The sequence below is a fragment of the Cyclopterus lumpus genome, chromosome 7, assembly GCF_009769545.1.
Source record: "Cyclopterus lumpus isolate fCycLum1 chromosome 7, fCycLum1.pri, whole genome shotgun sequence".
Lineage (NCBI taxonomy): Eukaryota > Metazoa > Chordata > Actinopteri > Perciformes > Cyclopteridae > Cyclopterus > Cyclopterus lumpus.
Window position 1 is genome coordinate 11,418,521 of NC_046972.1, and position 12,693 is coordinate 11,431,213.

Sequence of the window (12,693 nt, forward strand, 5' to 3'; positions counted from 1 at the left end):
TCAGCTCTGAGATTTACTACCTGCTGCTGGGGTAATCTCCTACAGCGACGTGTTTGTGAAACTGAGATAATAGAAAGCTGAAATAAAAGAAGAAACAAGAATGCTTGATCTATTCTGTAACACATTGCAACAGTCAAGCAAAAGCTCCATTATTATTAAAGAGCAAATATAGGATAGAGTATTATCAAAACAGATTTCAAATATGAATACTAAAAACTGAGGGAATTTAGGGTGTTTTGTTTGTTTCTTTGCCATTCAGCAAATGAGCAGAGTAATTACAATAGTTTACCCTTGAAACAGGATTATTGGGATTTAGCAGTCTGCTCTACCTCAGCATACAAACACATGTATTGACAAATAAATAAATATCTTGTATCAGAAGGCATACAAAAATCAAGTCATTTCTTGTGGTGTAACTTAGTCGTTTATTTTAATTCCACAAATTTTTCAAAAAAATTACAAAATACTCAAATGGAGAGAACACAGGACTCACAATTTTTCTTATTATTTCTACTTTTTGTTTACATTGTGTAATCCCATGGCGACTACTCATATATACAATAAGCTTCAAGATACCAGTATATATATAAATCTTAGCAGTCAGAATTTACATTCTGCTATTGCCGCTTTGAAACAAGAAGCTAAACCATTGACAACACTTAACATCAAAGGTTTTGGAGACACAAAAAGAGGGAGTAAAAGGCAAGGGAATCGTCAGGAAAACGAGGCAAAGATGATGATGAGGAGTACGTCGTCAGAGAGACAGGAGGTGGAAGATGGCGAGACAAGATGGCGGTTTCTTGTCGAAGACTTTTTTTGGGATATTTAAAAAGGGGGCATGAGTTTGATGTTGTTTGCAAGTGTTGAAATGTAAATTATAGTGCTCCAATGGACGATATGGTCACTTTTAAATGCAAGTACAGTTTCTTCATATGGTTGAAAGAAAATAGAAAAAAAAGCCACAGTTGTCTAAATGTCCATGACGGTCAAACAGTCTTAGTGCATGGAACAAAAGTAGAACTCATCATGGCGAGAGCAAAAAAAACAAACAAAAACATGGACTCATGTGCATTGGCATGACAGGTCAACACAACTTGTAACAGACAATGGCGCAAACACACAAACACATGGCTCCTGAGGCCCAGGAGTGTGTGTGTTTCCCCAAAGAACCAAGGCATACAAAAACATTGTGAGGAAAACACACACACAGACGCTCACACATCATGGACCCTCCTTTCCTGGTCGTCACGTGTCGGCAGCCCCCCCTCTAGTGTCACAGTGAACATTATTACAGCCTAGCTGGAGGACGACTCAGTCGGACGCGAGTCCTGCAACAAACTTTGGTGACCGCACCAGGTGAAGAAAAGGGGACAACCACAACACAACTAGCACCGAGTCACAACCATTCACACGTTTAAAACAATCCTGAAGTCCTGTTATCCTCCTGATATCGTGAACAAAGTTAAAATTCAGGTCCAGGTTATTGTTTAGAATTTTTTTTTTCCCACTTGAAATATCAAATTTCTTCAGTTCGAGCCAAATAGGTTTCTGGCATCCACACGTTTAAAATCATAATTAAAATCATTCTCTGTAAAAACAAAAAAGTAATGAAGTGTTACTCCAATGCGTTGACTTAAATATAGATTTTAAGTGAAAGGATAAAACCAATCGAGTGGAGCGCAAGGAAACTCACTCAGTCCAAACTTTTATTTTTAATCCGTGGCTTCAGCGTGCACTCCACACAAACCTCAGTGACTACAGCGTCGCCCCTTCAAGTGTTTCAAATTCTTTAACCCAACACGTTGAGTTTACACATTCTGATAACCTGCTGTGTGATGAATGGATGTGGGTGTGACAGGTTTATGGTTTACATAGTGTATGTATGTGGGACTAAATCTAACACAGTGACGTCAGAGGAACGTTACAACTGAACCACGACTCTCTCAGAAACTGCTCATATAATGCCATGGTGCTCCCCTCTGAAACAAGGGATAATGCTTCAAAACAATTATATCGGAGATTGAAACGACTTTGTTTGGAGTCCACACCTAGTAATAATAATAATTATAATAATAATTATATGTTTATATATACTATTTACAGACTCAAAAAACGCCATGCTGTAGCTTTTCTTAAAATTATGAAAAACCTCCAACAATGTATTAAAATAAATGTTGAGTTTAAGATAGCACTTGTTAATTTTCCACAAACGGCCTGACCGGTCTAGTCTTTTTTTGTTGATAAGCACAGTGTCTTGTTCTAGCACCTACAAAAAAATGTCAGGGAAGCTTGTCATGCAGGAGTCTTGAGGACGTTGTCACTACTGGCGATATACCAAAGAAAGTCAATGTCTTGAAAAACAATAATTAAAAAAAAAAGTCCTCGACAGGAACAAAAAAACAAATATCAGAAGAATTCTCAGACGATCCACTTGGCATTTTCCATTCTTCAAAACTGAATGAACAACTCTGTAACAACTTCCTGTGTCCTGCACCTGTCAGTCGCTGCCTCCCTGGGCTGGTTACAGCTGCTTGTCACTCTCCTTCTTCAGCCGGCTGAAACACAAACGACAACGTATTAATATCTGGCAAAACGAAGGCACAGGCACTAATTTTATCTCAATGTTATTTAGTCTAATTTGTGTTGTTTTTCTGACCTGTAGTAGTCCTCCTGACCAGGCAGTGGTCCTCCGTGCATGTGATGGTGTCCGTGGAGCCACTGTTGCTCCATGGCCAGCCTCTGGAGCTCAGCAGACTGGGCATGCATGGCCTGAAGCTGGTGGGCTGCAGACATGGGCGGTGGCAGACCTTGTAGTTCCCGTGGGTATGGAGTACCTGGAGGAGGCACACGCAAATGATTCGATCAGGCAATCTGGCAGAGCTCGGATTGATAGATTAGATGCAATATTGCTGTTAATGAGAGAGGATGTTGGCAGAGAGCCTACCGAAGACTGGGTGGCGCAGCATCTCGTGTTCATGTGGATGCTGGCCAAGGAGAGCGTTGGGGATGGCGCCGTGCGGGTAAGGAAACCGAGCCAGGTGAGGTCCTGCTGCCATGGCCTCTATTGCCAGGGGATGGCCCCCCGAGCCTGGAGGACACACAAGACATTCCCCACCACCTACGGGGAGTCAGTTTCTTAGGTTCAGGGTACACTCCTTTCACAACAGGCAATAGTGATACACAGCTTAATATAATGTTACTCCTCTCTAGGTTGACCAAAAGACTGCAGGGACGACTTTACTATATCTATCCACAGTAAAGCATCTGCTGGCTCTATCGGACAATTAATGAGGATATAATATGCTTTAATCCATTCTGACATGTCAATGCTGTGCATTACTACAGAGACAATAAAATATGAGGTGGAGTTTCAGATCATATGGTAAATATGTTAATCTAGAAAAAATGGCAGAAGAGTGATCATTAATTCAAAGTCCCTTCTGTTCACTCTTCCATTTTATGAGAGAAGTATCATATATCACATGTATAATTGTATGTAGAGACAACTTGATTAAAATGACAGCACTGGATACTAAAACAAATAATAATCTTCTTAAAACTTCCAATTCAAAGTTCCTTATTGTACATTATTTAAGTCCCACATAACAAATCAGGTGGCCACTAATTCCTGCGTACCATCTACTTTTAGTTATATAAAGATTCTTCAAAGAAACTATTCTTGGGCCTTTACTATTGTTTAATTATATGTACCAATGTTTTATATAAATATATCGTTGTTATTTTTGTGCTGATAATACAGAGATCCCGTTTTTGAGTAAAGCACACAACATTCAGAAAATGAAGCTTAAATATTCAAACATGCATTTACAAAAAAGTAACTGTATTCAATATTTCAATGTATCAATGTGTAAAAGTGTAATGTAATCAAATTCAAGACATGTTTGAATTTTATTTATCGTTCTCCCCATTTGTAAATGTAATTATGGCAACATTTCATTTCATGCATAAAGAAACCAAACAAAAAATAATAAGAAATAAAAATTGTGGGTAATGTAAAAAGTTTAGCTGACAAAATGCTTGTAAGTAAAATCTCATCATTACCGATTTGCAACCCCCATTTACCAAATAAAATGTGTGGTTTTCCCCAAATTCCTAATATTTTGGAGCGCAACCCTTTACATTTGTTATCAATTGATAAAATATATGTATATAGTTGTAACATTTGAATGTATGTATACAGGGCCTTTCTGTACCTTGGTGAAGAGGATCTTGCTGGTGGAGGTGGAGATGGGAGTGAATATGCGAGTGCTGGTGGTGGTGTGGCGTAACATTGAACATCTGTAGACGGGCGATGGGATCGTTGGCCACTGTGGCCATCCTCTCCGCATGGAGTCTCTCTGCAGCCAACCTCTCTGGGTAGCTCATTTCTGGCCGCAGCTGGGGCCCAGCAGCAAGGGCCAGCCGCTCACGCTCTAATGGGTTCAGGCCCGGATGGAAGGAGGCGAAAGGGTGAGGGCCGGCCATGGGGGGTAACGTCATGGCCCCATGCCGGGCAAAGTGCTCCATGGGGTTTGTGGAAGGGTGAAGTGAGTCCATCTCTGGAGGCTTAACCTCAAAACCAGGTTTCATCCTTTCCCTCAGCTCCCTCTCACGAATCTCCCTCTCACGCATCTCCCGTTCTCGTAGCTCACGCTCCCGCATGGCTGGGTCGGCATTGTAAAAGCCAGGCATGTGATAGGCCAGCAGCGGGTCTGAAGGGTTGAGGGACACAAAGAAAGGGTGGTTTCGATTGGTGGGGGACATGACGTGGGGTCGGGCGTACTCGCTGAGGGTGCGCAGGGCGGGGGTGTCGGGGCCGATGTACGGAGGCACAGCTGCGATAGTAGTGGGTTGGGCGTCATAATGTGTACGCATATGGGCGTGGCCAACCATATGAGCTTCAACCATCCTGCTCTCATGAGAGGAACTGGAGGCTTTCTGTAAAGAGAGGAACGCCATGTTACGTGAGATTTAAAATAAAAAAAGCAACCACTGGCAGACAAAAGGTAGACAAACAAAACCACTCACCGCAGCTCGTTCTGCTTCTTTTTCTCGTTCTCGATCTCGATCTCGATCTCGCTCCCGCTCTTTTTCCCTTTCCCTTTCCCTCTCTCTCTCCTTCTCTTCCCGTAGTTTCTGCTCTGCTTCCCTCTTGGCTTTCTCCAGAGCTTCTTCTCGCTTCTTTGCCAGTTTAGATGAAGCCAGTGGAGTGAAGTAGTAATCTGTCCGAGCACACGAGTTGTAACCCCGGTCCAGGTGCTTGTAGAACCTGTGGTTATGGTAGAGATAAAACATTCAATATTAAAATAGAAGGGTGTTCCAGTTCATGAATTCATTATTGTTACAAACAAAACAAATGAGGCTAGAGAGACATTCATGTTTGATTCAGCCTGTTAAATGGCAGGATAATGTCCCATTAGAAGAAAAGACAGCTTATTTTATTAGCTTACGCTGTCTATTATTTACAAGGAAACAAACTCCCTTGGCAATCACTTTTGCTGCGATGTTGAGCATGTATTAAAACCCTCATTGCTATTCATTGGTAGTCTGAGAGCCACTTAAGCACAAGGCAACTACATATACTCACATTCAGATGCCTCAGTTCACTCGCATCTCACAGTAAATAATCTCCCTGCTCTCAATCCCCAATCATTCCTCACCATGAGCCCCTCAGAGCTCAGGGCTAATTGTGGCCTTGGATGCCTGTTTCGCTGAGGGCATTTGATTTGTTGCTACATCAAAGCCTTCAAGTCTGAAAGCAACGACTCTTTGTTGTTGGATGTGTTTGAGAGCTAATCAGCATCCCCAGACAAGACAGTAAGCAGCTTAACAGACAACTGATAAATAACAGTTGTGCAGGTGTATGTTTTCTCCTTTTGCGGAAAGTGTTTGGGTAGAAATTGGTGTTTGCAAACATACCGTGCTGACTGGCTGGCATGGCTGGGCGTATTGACAATGGTAGGCTCTGGGGAGGGGCTTCTCTGAGGGGGTGGTGGGCTCTCTGGCTCTTCTGTCTCGTCCAGAGGCTCCTCTTTGATTTGTACAGGTGGGAGCATTGGGCCCGGGCCGGCACAAGTGACAGAGGCAGGTAGTGGCATGGAGATGGAGGAGGGTGGAGCGGAGGAAGATGGAGGCTGAATGCCAGGCATAGAGTTTGCTGAGGATGGGGGAGGGCCGGTTGGAGGTCCGGTTGGAGGTAGAACTGTATTGAAAGGATGAGACGAGAACAGCGGCTGCGGCGGCCCATTGGAGTGTGAGGCTGCTGCGGAGGGTGGCAGAGGAGGAGCTGGAGGAGGTTGGTGGCTGGCTGATGGGGGGAGGCTCTGGGACTGAGTGAGAACTGGAGGCTGCGCTGGTGGAGGCTGAAGCTGCTGACCCTGAGGCATGAGCTGTAGGGGAGGTGGGTGTGCTAATGGAGGATGGTGTGTGGATAAAGAGCTGAGGGGCTTGAGGGCAGGAGGTGGCGGCAGGTTTGAAGGCATCTGAGGGAATGGAGGTGCCGACACGTGGGGTTGGTGTTTGTGGGACTGTGGGTTGGGTATCTGAGGGATGGGTGTAGTTGGCGGGGGCTTGATGTGAGGCATGGACATTGGGGCAGGGGGAAGGGGCTGCTCTCTGGGAGGCTGGCCAGGCTGAGCAGATGACTGGGACTGGGAAGGAGGAGAGTGCGGTCTCTGTGACTGGCCACACATTGGCAGGGGTGGGACCTGAGACTGACCCATTGGGAAGCCCTGAGGGGGCATGGAGAGAGGGTGAGGCATGTGTGAGAGGCCAGGCTGCAGTGGATGTGCCAAGGGAGGCATCGGCCCATGATGCGAGCTGGGTAACGATTGAGGTGGGACTGTGGGGGCAGGAGGCGGAGCCTGAGTCAAAGGTGAATGTGGGGAGGGGAGCCTTTGAGGGTGGAGGGATGCTCCTGACTGGATCAGAGACAAAGGGCTTGCCAGGGGCAGAGGCTGGGGAGGGAGAGAGGTGGAGGCTGCTGTCGGGGAGACCTGTGGGGGAAGTGAGGGGACTGAGATTGTAGGCGGAGGTGGTGCCGAAGAGGCGGATGAGGTGCCTGGCTGACACTGGATGACTTGAGGGTGCTGGCTCTGCAGGAGCTGCTGCTGCTGGGCAGACGAGTCTGAGTCGCTCTCATTGTCGCGGGGGCTGGGGATGCTTGGGGAGGAGCTCCGGTTGTCCTGGTCAATGTCTTTAGGATCGCTACTGAGCTCCTCGTTGATGCTGCGTCCATCAGAGCTCTCACCCTCACCCTCACCCTCACCTTCACCTTCCCCCTCGCATTCTGAGGGCGAATCTGGCCGACTCAGCTCCTGAGGGAAAGAGGGGAGAGGGATGAGTATCAGAACACGAGTGCATTCCATTGAAACACATCTGAACAGAAAAACTAAGACCAGACTCACTTGTGTCTTGGACTTTTTGGCACTGGCCCTCTCAGGCTCCTCTGTGTCTGAGGCTCCCTTTTCTCGCTGCCGTTTGGCACTCTTCATCGGTGAAGGAGCCTCCTCTTTAATCTTCTGTGGAGCCAAAGCAGCAGCGCCATTAAGGAACATTTCAAAAGAGATATGTGCATAGAAAGAAAAAAAAAACGGTTTCGAGCAGTCTATGCTGCTTTTACCTTGCTAGGCTTCTTCATGGAGTCTGTCTTGCTGTCTGTGCTGTCGGTACTTGCTGCGCTGGGAGAGGTACGTCCGCTGGAGCGCAAGTCCTCGTTGGTGGGCGAGGTTCTGCCATCAGGACTGCCTGTCTGCTTCTTACGACCACTACGTAGCGTCGACATCTGATAAAAACAAACAGTCAACATGAATCATGACTAACATTGACTGAAGATGGACATAAGTTAAAATCCAACTTTTTCTAAATAGGTTTATGAGGTGAAATTTCTGAAACAATGGATGTCAAAACTCTTCCTTCGCTACTTGTCTAGAGATGATAAGCTTTTTGCTTTGTGGTCTGGCTCAAGGGATAACTTTGAGGCTATGATTACTGAAGGTGAAAATAGAGAGAGATAGATGAGAGTGTGCGTACCGAGCCTCTGTTCCGTCGGGTCCTCATGCTATGCTTCCCGCTGAGTCCATCCTCTTCCTCTTTGACAGGTTTGAACATAAATGGCGGCGGGTCCACGGGCTTCTCGATGGGGGGCAGCTCACCGTACTTCTTGAAGTGAATGCGGCAGTCTGTGCACAGCAAGATGTTCTCCCGACCCCCGTGGTGCCAGTCCTTGGAGGCTGAGGAAAGCCATTTACAGTTGTGAAATAACACATTCTCACAGGCAGTAAGCAGTACAACCAACACATAGAAATGATCTCAGAACTACAATAATATTGACGAATATAGAGAATATAATTTAGTAACTTAGTAGTAGTTTAACATGGAATGAGATAGATATTAGTTTTCCTGAATCAATGATAATGTAGGACTTTGTCCTTTGCTAAACACTGTATTTGGGTTAACAATGTAAAGCCAAAGTTATTAGACACCATAGTTGTGATGGCAGTAACCTAAGTGTAATCAGATGGGTGCCTGGCACGGGGAGCCAGCTGTGTGGATAGAGGGGTAAGGATAATGAGGTGGAGAGAGTGAACACGCTGCGGGCTCATGTCTGATTTGATCAAATTAGTCCTGACGTCTTCTGATGGCCATCTGTCACACACAGTGTCGGGTGTGTGCAGACCTGCACTGATACTAAATCAAGACAAAAATAGCAAAGCAAGTCCATATGACCAGTATGAGTGAATGTGAATGTGGAACGGATGCCTTACTGGTAGTGAAACAGTGGCGGCAGGCGTAGCCCTTCAGCTCCTGTTCGCTGTCTTCACTGTCAAAGTCATCTTCACTGGCTGAGCTGAGGTCCACTGGAAGAGAAGAAAACATTTAACATGAATCCAACACCAGAAAATATCAGGTCATTTTCTCCGCCTTTCCTCTCTGGCTTCCATTGAAGAGGTCAAATATACGTACAGAACTCGCTGGAGGGGGGGCGTGAGGGAGTGTTGACAGGAGTTGAAGCGGTTCGCGTCTTGATGCGACGGAAAACGGGCTGGCGGCGGTGTCTGCGGTGGGCTCGACAACTGGCTGCCTCGGGGGTCTTCTTCCAATAGTAGTAGAAGGTAATAAGCTCTCCCTGAAATGACACACAAAAGAAATTCAGTTAGAATGGACGAATATAACACAACAAAACAAACAGGAGGAAGAATGAGGGGGAGGCGTTACTTTGACTGCAAAGAGGTGTCTGAAATAACCCAAATTAAAAAAGGTAAATTTAACTGGAAACTGTGACCCGTCACTGTGAAATATCTGCAGCTGGGTTGAATAAAAGATATGGAAAATAAACATTAGCAGTCAGCGCAGTATTTCCCAGTGAAAGGCCATTGAGTGGGCAAATCCATGCCAGGATTTGTCACTGGCCGGGCATGTTTATGCTGCGGCCTTGTCTGTCCCAGGATTAGGCGAGGAGGCTCACTGAATGCAGGGATATTAGGATCAGTGCATTGGTGGCTGCCTGGGTGGCAGGAGCTTGAATGGGAACAAAAGAACATGTCAGGCAGAGCTTTGGCGCTACAAATAGGGAGTGAAATGGCTCCTCGCCCCTTCACTGGAAGAGTCAATTGAACTTTAATCAAACATTCGGAGGGGCGTGCTTGCCAGAGAGAGCGAGGCGGATAAATCCAGTGTACAAAAGGCCGCCAGGAAATCAATACCCAACTGAAACATTAACACATGCAATCATGGATCAGAAAGCACTTTGCTGATGCAGCGGGTGCATTTTAACCGCCGCTTTCCGGCCACACTCATAATACACAAGCCTTGAAAATTGGCGACAGGAGTCAGGCACAATTATGTAGTTTCCTGTGGGGCTTTGCCCTTTTCTCCCTCACTTGTTAGTGGTCCTGCGTTGGCTCTATAACAGATTCATGAAGGTGCGATTGTTGAGCGAGCAATAAGTCACCTGTAATCTTTACAGCCCAGAGGGCAACCATCTACTGTCTGAGGTCTGTTAAACTGCTGTTCAACAAAGCTCTCAGGGTTTAATGGCTATCGATTGTTTTCCTTCTTTGCTTCAGCTGAGAAACTTGACAAATTAGTCGGTACATTGCTCTATAAAATGCATTAACAGCGTTTCAGCAACAATTTAACATCTTCTGTAAAGTCTTTCTCAATCACGGCTTTGATTGGCAGAAACAGCTCGACTCTGCGGGCTTCGGCTCGGTTAATAAGATCTCCCTTCATGCGGTTCTTAGGGGAATTTCATATCTACCAGTGGCTGTGGGACTCCGTCTTATCAGGCAAAGCAGTGTTAGGAACATTTACTGAGAGCGCCTGAGCTCAATGAAACCTCTCAAATTTCAGGCTAAATTAAGGTGTTAGGGCAAAGCCAGTGCTCCAGAGTAAAAGTGTCCCAAGCCCCACAGCTTGTGTTAGGGCGTTTTGGACCTACAGACTGTTGCAGATGAGCACATCTGGAGTACTGGGAACGATTCCACATGTAGAAGCACAGCAGAGACAAATCAGCAGTAATACAAAAAAAACCTGTTGGATGAAGAAGGAAAGATTAACCATCTATCGTAAGTTCTATTATAATATTGATAATAAGAACAGAGCAGCTAATGTTATTAGATGATTATATCACCAAAAAAAAGCATGTTTTATGTTGCCATGTGTTTGTTTGCGCTTCTATTTCAGCCTTGTAACAGACGCTTCCTGTGCGCCTCCCTCTTCGGCCTGGCCGGCCACATGGGCGGGCGGGCAGGGCGCAGGTGCTAACTGAGGGAAGGCAGGCGTCCTGATGTGAAATCTAATTGAAATGTGCAGATCAAAAGTGTCGAGTGGTGCCGAGCGCTGGCTTTGCTCTGTGCTTAATGACTGTTCTCAGCAGTGCCTCTCGGCCTCCTCGCTGCAGGCTGACAACTACACGGCTTCAACAATAGCTTGGCAGACACAGGGAAAGGTCACCCTGCCTCTCCATCACTTACACTGTGTCAAGTACCGTTACATTGGGCAGAGGCTAATGAAAACATTAGCCTGGGCTTCTGAATGGGAATTAACAGGTGCACTGATGAGCTAGTACAGCCGGGTGCAAATGGAAAGGGGAAAACAAAAAAGAGCAGCTTTTATCAAGTCACTGAGTTGAAAAGGTTACTGCTGGTAAAAAGCATGTCCTCTGGCCATGGAATAAAATTGCACAAAAAAAACTATTTGTTGTAATGTTTGAAAATATATTTTACTTTAACAATCCCGTTGACAAAGGATTGATGAAGATGGAAGTCTGCAAGACATCACAGGCAAAACCTTCAATGTGTAGTGGAGTTATGATGTCTGTAGTTGAACGTGAACACGGCATCTGGTTGAGAGGCTTTGTGCTGTAAATTAATGTCAAAGGCAGATTGACAGATTACTTCTCTCAGCCTGCCTCCACGTCAAATGTGATTCCCCTGAAGTCGCTTAAGTACGATCTCTCACACGGACCTCCAAAGTCTCTTAGTCATGCTGCCACACTTTGACTTTCATTACCGTGAGTTTATTCTCCATGATTACGTGTACGTTTTTATGTATTTATTGAGGCTTCAGAGGAAAGTCGCCACAGTTCGACGGTATCCGCTAAATATTCATGGAAGTACCTGAAATAGAAATCTAGATTGGCCCTGGCCTCCACACCATAATTTCCCCCCAGTGCTCTAAATCACTGCAGAGCAGCACAGAGTGGGCTGCCGCTCCGCACTACATGAGATAGTGACAACATAAGCTCAGTATTATAAGGCCTTTTAGACTGCTTCCATCTGCAGGAGCTTTCTGGCCAGTGGATTATCCGACAAGTAAAGGGCTTACCCTCCTATCACGACACTCAGGGCTTCCATTCCAGTTATTGCCACTTAAAATGGTCGTCTACATACGTGTGTATGTGTGTGCACGCACACACATACGTGTGTATGTGTGTGCACGCACACGTGTGTGAGAGATTGTCAAAGGGTTCAACATTATGTAAAGCAATGCTTTCTTCACACTCAACCAACCCTAAGAAACAAGTGCTTCATCATTCGTGCAAAGATTTGTGCTCTTCTTCTATATATTGTATTCATCATAAATTCATTTAAAAATAACCTGAACTCTTTAGAGTAATAGCTGAATGTCCTTTGCCGGCACATTAATACAGTTTTACAATGTTAGAGGTTAAAATGCATTTTAACCTCATCATTCAAAGATTGAATTAATGGCGAGTGCACTTAGGAAGCAGAGTCAACAGGTTTTGGACTAACCGTGTTGTAAACCATCTTCTGTTCCTGTTTGTCAGATATAGACTGAATAAGGTTCACCGTGAAACCTCCGTAGACTGCGGTTGAACTGTGGGTGGGAGTGCAGGTTGAGTGGGAGTGCGGGATCGTCCACTGGGCCCAGTGGTCCTGTGTGCGCGGGCAGGGTGAGGCTGAGGGCTAAACTTGTGTATTTACACCCTCATCCCCTCTCAGGCCCAGGCCTGAACAGATGGTTTCTGTTTTTCCTGGCAGATTTGTGACAGAGCCACAAAAGGCCCCTGCTTTGACATGAAGCCAAACGGTTAAGGCCGTTACTGGCAAGAGCAGGGGAAGGAGGAGAGAACAGGGGAGAGTTGACGAGGGGGAGGGCTGAGTGTGAAGGAGAGCCGAGAGGGAGCAAGAAAGAGCCAGTAGAGGATAACAATGGACAATCGACATT

The 12,693-nt window shown here is 45.7% G+C and overlaps 1 protein-coding gene across 5 annotated transcripts in view; it reads right to left on the reverse strand.

The window, feature by feature from the left end:
• Nucleotides 1-546: 546 nt before the first annotated feature.
• rerea (arginine-glutamic acid dipeptide (RE) repeats a) overlaps nucleotides 547-12,693 on the reverse strand; it is a 117,044-nt gene continuing 104,897 nt past the window's right edge. For all 5 annotated transcript variants that reach the window (XM_034536688.1, XM_034536687.1, XM_034536686.1 and 2 more), the window contains 11 exons: nucleotides 8,965-9,127; nucleotides 8,766-8,858; nucleotides 8,032-8,231; nucleotides 7,622-7,783; nucleotides 7,407-7,520; nucleotides 5,920-7,316; nucleotides 5,029-5,269; nucleotides 4,215-4,938; nucleotides 2,945-3,118; nucleotides 2,657-2,834; nucleotides 547-2,555 (listed from right to left, as the gene is read on the reverse strand). In XM_034536688.1, coding sequence (XP_034392579.1) covers nucleotides 2,522-2,555; nucleotides 2,657-2,834; nucleotides 2,945-3,118; nucleotides 4,215-4,938; nucleotides 5,029-5,269; nucleotides 5,920-7,316; nucleotides 7,407-7,520; nucleotides 7,622-7,783; nucleotides 8,032-8,231; nucleotides 8,766-8,858; nucleotides 8,965-9,127 — 3,480 coding nt within the window. In that variant the 3' untranslated portion in view covers nucleotides 547-2,521. The remainder of the gene's footprint in view (nucleotides 2,556-2,656; nucleotides 2,835-2,944; nucleotides 3,119-4,214; nucleotides 4,939-5,028; nucleotides 5,270-5,919; nucleotides 7,317-7,406; nucleotides 7,521-7,621; nucleotides 7,784-8,031; nucleotides 8,232-8,765; nucleotides 8,859-8,964; nucleotides 9,128-12,693) is intronic.